Here is a 10,000-nt window from a genome sequence, read left to right on the forward strand (position 1 = left end):
TCTTAACCAGATTATATCTCTCTGGAAGGATTGACGAGCGTCTCTGAGCTGATTGGACACGCTTCAGGCCCTAAGGAAGGCTGCCCAGTCGATCATTTAGTTACAGAGCGCCTCAACCGAGAACAGATGCCACACCGGTCCCTGACATGCAGGGCGGCCATCATGGCTTACACAGAATATGCATAACTAATACATCCCACCGCGATCCTCACACACCACTCACACCTGAGAGCAATCAAGGACCTCGGAGCAGGATCACATGTTTCTCCTCTTTGGGAGGGAATCCATGCAAACTCCACACAGACCGCGCGATGGCAGTTGGCCCATCGCCTGGCAGCCTTTACCCACTCCAATAGCCTGGCGAAGAGCGGACTGAAACATCCACAAACAGTTAGTGAGGGGAACTGTTTGTAGTATTGAGAGTGAAAAGGATAGGCTAGCCATAACGTCCTGGCAGTTTTACGGCTCACTAAATCAGGAGAGAGAGCCGCGGGATAGTCTTCTAGTGGTTAGGGAGTTGGAGTAGAAGCCAGAAGGTTCTGTTTTGGACCCCGATATCTGCAGGCAAGATGGTTGTAACTCTGTCCTGCCCCCCTATCTTCAACTGTAGTTCCCTTTTGGAAAAGTGTCTTATAAAATGACTAAATAGTTTGCTCTCATCTTTCAGGGGAACATTAGCTTGGAGCGTCCAGGATCAATAGTACTATCTTATCTTCTATCAACAATAGCTCACTTAGCTTGACAGATAAATGTTTCTGCACTCTTTGGTCTGCGAGATACATGCTGGGTTATAAGGTCTCGGGTCCATCACTGCATTGCATGATGTGGGTCTTTTCCCTTCATGAGATGAATAAAACCTGTTCCACTGGACATGGGAAATGTGTGGAATATGGTTTAAAAAAAAATGATGATCACAAACCTAAATGACAGATCCAACTGGTGTTCATTTTTTAATTTAATCAACATCCATTTGTAATGACATAACAAACTTTACATAATCCCATAGAATCCTCCCCTCGATATATAAAAAGTCTTTAAAAATGTACACATAATCATCTCTGCTCAATAGTCTGTACCCTATTCAAGAGGAATCTACACACATAATCATCTGTTCGGAATTTGTGTTTGTTGCGTTTTTTGGACAGATTTTGGAAAGCTGAATTGAAGTATGTCTTTCATTTGACGAATTTCAATCCAAATCACTTTTAAATATTTAATTTACGGTTATCCAAGAGGTATTCATAAGCAGTTTCAGACATGCTAATAGCAGCTAGGTTCTTCAACTGACAAAATGATCTGTTATGCTACCAAAGCTATTTAAGATGCTCCAGTACCTCCTTTCACTCTCTGAATAACCAAGCCATTAGTCATGTGTAAACCATCTCAACATAGCATGGTAGCATTATCACATCATCTCCCTTGGAAATGGCTTGGCAGCATACGATTACATACTTCTAAACGGTGCATTCTTGGAATAAATCGAGATATTTGGCTTGGGAAGGAAATACAAATACCCTCTGTAGTTTAGTCTAGTGGGGTGGTGAGAAGATGGGTCTTCTCCATCCTGGCCTGGGAGATGGTTCCTGTTCATTAATCAGCCCTGTGTGTGTGTGTGTGTGTGTGTGTGTGTGTGTGTGTGTGTGTGTGTGTGTGTGTGTGTGTGTGTGTGTGTGTGTGTGTGTGTGTGTGTGTGTGTGTGTGTGTGTGTGTGTGTGTGTGTGTGTGTTCGTTATCGGAGAACAAGCTGTGCTATTTTCCGCTCGTGGAGAGCAGGTCAGACGAGCACTCCATCACAGCCGCTCTGTATTTACACAGCTCAGATTCTTCTCGCGCTTGACGTGGAGATAACAACGTCTCGTTCAGACGACCTCGGCGCAGACAACGCGGACAGCGGCCTTTAGTGCAGATTCCCATAACGCAGTATTTACCGCTGATTCTGAAGTACCTTACTCAAGTCCAAGTGTTCCTTACCGTCCCTGTAAGGAGGGATCCTCCTCAGTGATCCCTCTCTGGGTTTTGGGGAGTATTCCCCTTAAGTCCTTCGTGCTAAGGGTAAGGCGTCGTCTGTATGATGTAGGCCTAGGAAGCACTTTGCGACTTGAAGTGGGACTTAAGGCAAAATATGTAGAAAATGGACGTAACTCAAAGGCTGGGAGGACAACGAGGGCTGGAAGCATTATTTACTCTAATATTGTTTACCAAAATCTTATTTTACACGTTAATAGAAACACAAATCAAATTCAAAGATGACCAAACAACAGCACAAAACATACAGAACAATATCATCAGTTACAAGTATTTTACAGTTTTCCGGTCACTTTGCTGCATACAAAAAAACACTCCCTTCAGAAATGTCTGATGTTGATAAAGTTATGTTTGAAGTGTCAGTCGGATGAAGAATGGCACGAACGCCATGAAGAGCTGGGAGTCCGCCGCGGGCCAAAGCTTTCAGCGTTCCGCCTGACACTGGTTCAGCTCAGCTTACATTCTTGTTCGCTTTTTCGCTCGGCTGTGCCAAGCTGAAGTGAAGAGTGAACACACTGGTTAATGTCTGCTCAGTGTTCGGGTTGCTTTGGTCTTGAACAAAGTATTTTCTTCATCCTTAGATTCTGTACATCCCTTTCTCATTGTGTGCTTTGTGTCGTTTTCATCTGTAACCCACCCGACCACATACCTAAAAAAAACCCTCAATCTTCTATTCCCTGTCTCGCCCCTGTCTCTCTCTCATGGCTCACCCCGTCTCTGTCTCTGCTCTCCTAACGAGACCCACTGCTGATTGACAATCCAAGGTCCCACCCTCCTGCTCCTTGAGAGTTCACGCGATTGGTCGATCGGCCGGACTACAGCTTAGACCCAGCTATCAAAGTCACCCTTCGAATCCCCTCCCTGAAACCCTCTCCATCCATCCCCCCTTTTCCCTTCCTTTCTCTGTTCCTACTTGCCCACGCCCCCTACCTCCCAGGCCCCGCCCCCCCTCCCAGGCCCCGCCCCCCCTCCCAGGCCCCACCCCCCTCCCAGGCCCCGCCCCCCCTCCCAGGCCCCAGGCTACCTGCAGCCGCAGGACTCCACCACCATGTCCTCGTACTGCTTGTACACCACGTTGTTGGCCGAGTCGATGTACAGGATGCTGATGGGGCTGAGCCGCGTGGGCACGCAGCAGGTGGGCGGCGTGGACTCGGGGTCCATGGAGTTCATGAGCGTCTGGATGATGGCGTGGTTGGTGGGCTCCAGGTGCGAGCGGATGGGGAAGTCGCAGACGCCGTCGCAGTGGAAGGCCTCGTACTCCAGCGGCGCGATGATCCAGTCGTCCCAGCCCATCTCCTTGAAGTTGACGTGCAGCTGCCGCCGGTGGCAGCGCGGGCGGGTCAGCGGCTTCCCGGCGGCGGCGTGCTGGTGGAGCTGCGGCGACGGCGGCGGCGGCGGGGGGGGCGGGGGTCCCGGCGGAGGCTGTTGGTGATGGGGCTGCTGCTGGTGCTGATGCGGCTGCTGTTGCCCGTGGTGATGCGGAGGGGGCTTCTTGCTGCCCCGGGCGGCGGGCGCGCGGCGCGTGCGGCGCTGCGTGAAGAGGTACTCGAACACGGTCTTGTTGTCGTGGCCGGAGCGCGCCTTGATCTCGTTGTAGAACAGCTCGTGCTTCTGGGTGCGCCCCGACGCCAGGAAGAAGGCCTTCTCCTTGGTGGCCCGCCCGGGGCGCGAGAAGCCCAGCGCCCGCAGGTCCAGGGGCCGGCCCCCCCGGCGCTCCAGCACCTCCAGCTCAAAGCAGAGGGTGGAGGAGGAGGAGGAGGAGGAGGAGGAGGCGGAGGAGGAGGAGGAGGAGGAGGAGGTGGAGGAGGAGGAGGAGGCCTTCTGGCTCCGGGAGCCCTTGAACACCTTCCAGATGTCGAGCACCTCCCAGCGGCTGCTGGCCCCGCCCGCCGCCCCCCCGCCCCCCCCCCGAGGCCAGGTCCTCCAGCGCCCGGGTCTGGATGAGGGCGGGCTTCTGGTTACCTGAGGCGCAGGTGTACAGCCTCAGGAAGGGAGCCCCTCCCCCCTGGGGCCCGGCGGGGGTCCAGGAGGCGGGGCTTCCTCAGGATGCGTAGCTCCGCCCCCAGCAGGCTGTCCCGCTCCAGGGAGCTGATGTTGAAGACGTACTTCTGCCTCCGCAGGGGAGGGCCCCGCTCGTCTGGGGGGAGAGGGAGGACGAAACAAACACACCGTGAGTACACAAGACACACAATTAATACACACCCACAGCTACACCATGAGTACACAACCATGAGTACACAACCACAGATACACCATGAGTACACAACCATGAATACACAACCACAGATACACCATAAATACACAACCATAAGCACACAACCACAGATGCACCATGAATACACAACACTGAATTCACAACCAGGGATACACCATAGTAACACAACCATGGACTCACCATGAATACAAAGGAAAGAATACACAACAAACAAACCACACAACAGCACCAACAGCCACTGAAACAACCACGAGACCAGACACACATACACCGCCAGACAAACAGAGCACCGCACACAACACAAAGAAAAAAAGGAAAACCACAACAGCACAACAACAAAACAGTATTCACAGCCTCTTACTTCCCCTGTTCTCCGCCCCTGTTTTCACCGTTGTTGTTTCTCTTTCTTTTACACGCGCACGTCGACATACAGTACTACACACATCTATGTACGATCAAAAGTATCAAACACTTGGACTTTTACCTGACATGCAGGTAAACCAGTCAACCCAAAAGAAACCCAGAACTACATTCATCTCCTCTCTTTCCCTCTTTCCCTCTCTCTCTCTTCCTCTCTCCCTCTCTCTCTCTCTCTCTCCCTCTCTCTCCTCTCTCCCCTGTCTCTCCCTCCTCTCTCCCCTCTCTCCCCTCTCTCTCTCTCCCTCTCTCCCCTGTGTCTCCCTCCTCTCTATCCCTCCTCTCCCTCCTCTCTCCCTTCTCTCTCTCCCTCTCTCTCCTGTCTCTCTCTCCCTCTCTCCCCTGTCTCTACCTTCTCTCTCTCTCTCTCTCCCTCTCTCCCCTCTCTCTCTCCCTCTCTCCCCCCTCTCTCTCCCTCTCTCCCCTGTCTCTCCCTTCTCTCTTGCCCCTGCCTCTGTCTCCCACATTAGTTCGATTATGAGCCCAAACAAAGACAAAACCAACCAACCAAAAACACACGCAGGCAATGTCAAAACAAACCTCATATGAAGCTGTTACAACACAGGTACCGATTTCACACACGCACACACACACACACACACACACACACACACACTGGAACACACACACACACACACACACACACACACACACACACACACACACACACACACACACACACTGGAAGACACACACACGCACACACACTCTCTCTCTCCCACGCTGTCTCTCTCTACCTGATATACACACAGACACACATCCAATTTACAGACACACAAACACAAACTTACATGCATACACATACAAACACACACACACACACACACACACACACATGAACACACACCCAAACACACACACACACACACACACACTCCAACACTCATGCACACACACACACACACACACACACACACACGCCATACTTCCACGCCAAGTGGCAGGCCTGTGTTGAGCGGTACATTAGAAGCAGACTGAGCGACCGCATCAGAGTGTAAACAGACGCTCAGGACCTGGAGCTAGTTGGACCCTCGTGGACACCCCAGACCTTCACACGGACCCCCACACACGGAACAAACCAGACCCCCACACACGGAACCAACCAGACCCTCACACAAACACACAGAACCAACCAGACACTCACACACACACACACAGAACCAACCAGACCCTCACACACACACACAGAACCAACCAGACCCTCACACACACACACACAGAACCAACCAGACCCTCACACACACACACACACAGAACCAACCAGACCCTCACACACACACACAGAACCAACCAGACCTTCACACACACACACACACACAGAACCAACCAGACCCTCACACACACACACAGAACCAACCAGACCCTCACACAAACACACAGAACCAACCAGACCCTCACACACACACACACAGAACCAACCAGACCTTCACACACACACACACACACAGAACCAACCAGACCCTCACACACACACACACAGAACCAACCAGACCCTCACACACACACACACAGAACCAACCAGACCCTCACACACACACACAGAACCAACCAGACCCTCACACACACACACACACACAGAACCAACCAGACCCTCACACACACACACAGAACCAACCAGACCCTCACACACACACACACACACACACACACACACAGAACCAACCAGACCCTCACATAAACACACAGAACCAACCAGACACTCACACACGGGTCTGGCAGAATGATAAACGACAGAGAGATGAGAGAAAGAACAAGATAAGGAAGAAGGAATACAGATGACAGACGGCCGGTCGGACTGCCAGGCCGTAACATTAACATCTTATCAAACCACTGTTTTCACAGTTGGGTTTGGGAGTAACCTTTACTGTTGGCAGTCTACGATGACCCCATCAACCAGTCACACCATCAAGCTACACCTCGTAGCTAGTTAGTTCAGTCAGCGATTTAGTGAGCTAGTTCGTTAGTTGATTGTTTGTTAGTTGGTTAGTTGGTTAGTTAGTTAGAAGTTATTTAATTGGTTCTTTGGTTGGTTAGTTTTTTTGATATTTCAGTTTGCTATTTAGTGAGCTAGTTCGTTATTTAATTGTTTGTTAGTTGGTTTGTTGGTTAGTTAGTTAGAAGAAGTTCGTTTTTTTGATATTTTAGTTTGCTATTTAGTGAGCTAGTTAGCTAGTTAATTGGTTAGTTAGTTTGAAGTCAGTTAGTTTGAAGTTAGTGAATTGATTGGTTGGTTGGTTGGTTGGTTAGTTATTTCAGTCAGTTAGATAGTTCCTGTTCCAGTTAGGTAGTTATTCACAGAATCCCATCTCCTAGCGTGTCACAGCTCAGACAGAAGCTTCCGGAAATGACCGACGCTGGGGAGAGGAGGAGAGAGAGAGGGTGGGGGTCTGAGAGATGAAGGAAGGAGTGTGAGAAGAGAGAAAATGTGCTGACACTAACACCTTCGCTCACCTCCTCAAAGGGAGGAGGAGGATGAGGAGGAGGAGGAGGAGGAGGAGGAGGAGAGGAGGAGGAGGAAGAGGAGAGGAGGAGGAGGAGGAGGAGGAGGAGGAGGAGGAGGTGGGGAGGAGGAGGAGGAGGAGGAGGTGGGGAGGAGGAGGAGGAGGAGGAGGAGGAGGAGGATTCGGGGGGGAGGCAGCGAGGTCGCTGGCGATTTGCTGAGGTCACGCTAACAAAATGAAAGCCTAATTAAAAGTACATTAAGTGCTTGAAATGTAAACCTGTAGTGGAACCAGGACTAGTGAAGGGGGCTCATTTAAACATCGTTTTAAACAGTTTGACGCAGCAAAGACAACATTACACGAGGGCCGCCGACTCCTGGCCCTTGCTCTGTTTATTTGCTCTCTGGGAGCCGTCGATGCTGCACGGCCAGATGGCCGGAAACACAAACACACACACACACACTGACACACACTAACACATGCATACATTTAACACACACACCGAACACACACACACATACATTAATTCACACTAACACACTACTACATGCGTACATGTAACACTAACACATTCATGCACACTAACATCCACAAACATGCACTACGCTCATACACACGCTAGTGCATACACACACAAACACACACTTACACATATTTACACACACACACGTACACACACATACACACATTAAAACACAATAACACGGTTACCCACAAACTATTACGTACACTAACACATAATAACGTACGTTAACGTATAAATACACACACACACACACACACACACACACACACACACACACACACACACACACACACACACACACACACACACACACACACACACACACACACACACACAGATGAGATGCCAAAGCACTTCACACACACCATCCCCTCTCCTCCTCTCTCTCTGTCTCTCCCTCCTCCTCTCCTCTCCCCCCTCTCCCCCTAATGGGCACCATGGTTAGCCAAAGTGATGGTAATAATTGATTATTGGCATTAATATTATCACGTTTTAAATTGATATTTTTTTCATGGCTGCGTATGTTTCTAAAAATATACACAATAAACAAATCCGATGAATTCTAGATGGCGGTCATTTGTTTTAAATAGAGTCGTAGGGGTCTTTGCTTCAGTCATATTGCTCTTCACTAAAGAATGACCTTATCTATGTACATTAAAACACATCCAGACCAATAAATCACCGTGAGTCGGATCCTACAGACAGGTGAATCACCGCACTGATCCAAAAGTCGCAGTTTCAGAAATCACCGGATCAGAACAATGTGTGGGTCGTAAATCAACCCGGCCGCAACGCGGAGCAGCTGCGGAATAACGGTTCTTCCAGCCGGCCCAGGTTGCCATGGATGTCGACACAACACCGATATCTCAAAAAGAGAGTGATCGTGAAAGAGAACCTTACAGAAGAAAGGAACATCGGCTCTTTACCTTGGCCCTTATCCACGAAGCTCGTGATGGTGTTGGCCAGACCCGCGTCGTGCGGGGCGCTGGTGTTGAGGTGGTCCCGCGTGGACAGGGACCAGTACAGAGACAGCATGTAGTCATGGGGGGTCACCAGCGGCTGCTTGGGGTACAACTCCCGCTCGCTCGCTCTGACCTGCGTCGCCTTGTGGGCGCCGCGCTGCACCAACGGTGCCGCGTACTGGTTTGGCAACTGGTGATGCTGCTGTTGCTTCTTACTGGCGGCGGCGGCGGCTTTGTAGGGCTGGCCGGTGCGCGTGGAGGCGCCCGCCGACGCGGGCCTCGGAGGGTTTTTTGCGGTCTTCTTCCCTGCTGCGCCCGCATGGTCCCCCGTCGCCGCGGGCGCTCTGTAGGACGCGGTATGCGCGCCGGGCAGCCACGAGCGCGCGGCTTCTTTGCGCCCCAAATTGATCGGGGCTCGCTCCCGCGGCTGGGCTAGCAGCTGGGACCGGGCGGCAGCCCCGGAGCGCGGGGATAGAGGAGCCGGTACGGGCTGAGACGCCGCGGTGGTGATCTTGCTTTTAACGACGGCCGACTCGCCTTTGATCACCGGGGGACCGGCCCGTATGCGCGTGATCCTCGCCGGGATCTGAGGTTTCCACGCGCCTACTGACGGCACGCCAACGGACTGTTGTTTAGACGCACCGGCTCCCGCGTGCACCGCCGGGGGCGAGGACCGACCCGCCGCTACTGACCCATCCGTGACCTCTCCCCTCCGGTTGGTGTCGGTGGACCGGGTCCGGCTGAGCGACGCGCGAGCGGAGCCGGGCAGGAGGAGGATGAGGAGGAGAGCGCAGCAGACCGGTAGCAGAGGAGCACAGGCGCGCAGACCTTTCATCCTACACAGCGTGTACCGTCGGCCGGGCCGTCATCGTACTAAACACGGCGGTATTACTGCTCTCTGGTGGGGCCGCTTGGTTGGGGTCACTGGCGGGGTCCCAATCGCTCATCCTCGGGTCTCCCCTCGCCGCGCGTCCCGGCCGCAGAGGGACGGCTGGAAACGGTCCGGATGGGAACGGGTCGCGCACATCTGCAGGTCTGAGCGTAAAGCGATGCTCCGCGGACTTGTTGATTATGTTTTAACTTAATAAATCGTCCATTGTTTTATTGTCCTGCGTCAGTTGTTAAAGGGAAATAAAAAGCGCATATCTGTGTATTGCCGGGTCGCTGGGGAGGATTTAATCCGGTGAGGAGAGCTGTGGTCGGGCAGGAGTAGTGGACCTGCTCCGCTGCGTGGTTCTGCTCTGCTCGATGTCCCGGACCTCACTTCTTTAAAGAACACATTTTCCAAGAGAGGCAAGAATGGCGTAATGCTGCCGTCGCAGTTTTTTTTTTTTTCTCAAAGTTTGAACCCCGTCCAGTGAAAATATTTCACTCACACACGAACCTGCAGGTGTTCAGAAAAAGAAACCTCTTC

At 51.8% G+C, this 10,000-nt stretch overlaps 1 protein-coding gene across 1 annotated transcript in view; it reads right to left on the reverse strand.

Annotated features, from left to right (window-relative positions):
• Positions 1-3,036: 3,036 nt before the first annotated feature.
• gdf5 (growth differentiation factor 5) overlaps positions 3,037-10,000 on the reverse strand; it is a 7,044-nt gene continuing 80 nt past the window's right edge. The window contains 4 exon segments of the mRNA XM_030375995.1: positions 3,037-3,915; positions 3,917-4,034; positions 4,036-4,162; positions 8,551-10,000. The exon segment at positions 8,551-10,000 is cut by the window's right edge and continues 80 nt beyond it. Of these exon segments, the coding sequence (XP_030231855.1) occupies positions 3,046-3,915; positions 3,917-4,034; positions 4,036-4,162; positions 8,551-9,421 (1,986 nt within the window). The 5' untranslated portion in view covers positions 9,422-10,000 and the 3' untranslated portion in view covers positions 3,037-3,045.

Source organism: Gadus morhua, chromosome 13 (assembly GCF_902167405.1).
Source record: "Gadus morhua chromosome 13, gadMor3.0, whole genome shotgun sequence".
NCBI classification, from domain to species: Eukaryota; Metazoa; Chordata; class Actinopteri; order Gadiformes; family Gadidae; genus Gadus; species Gadus morhua.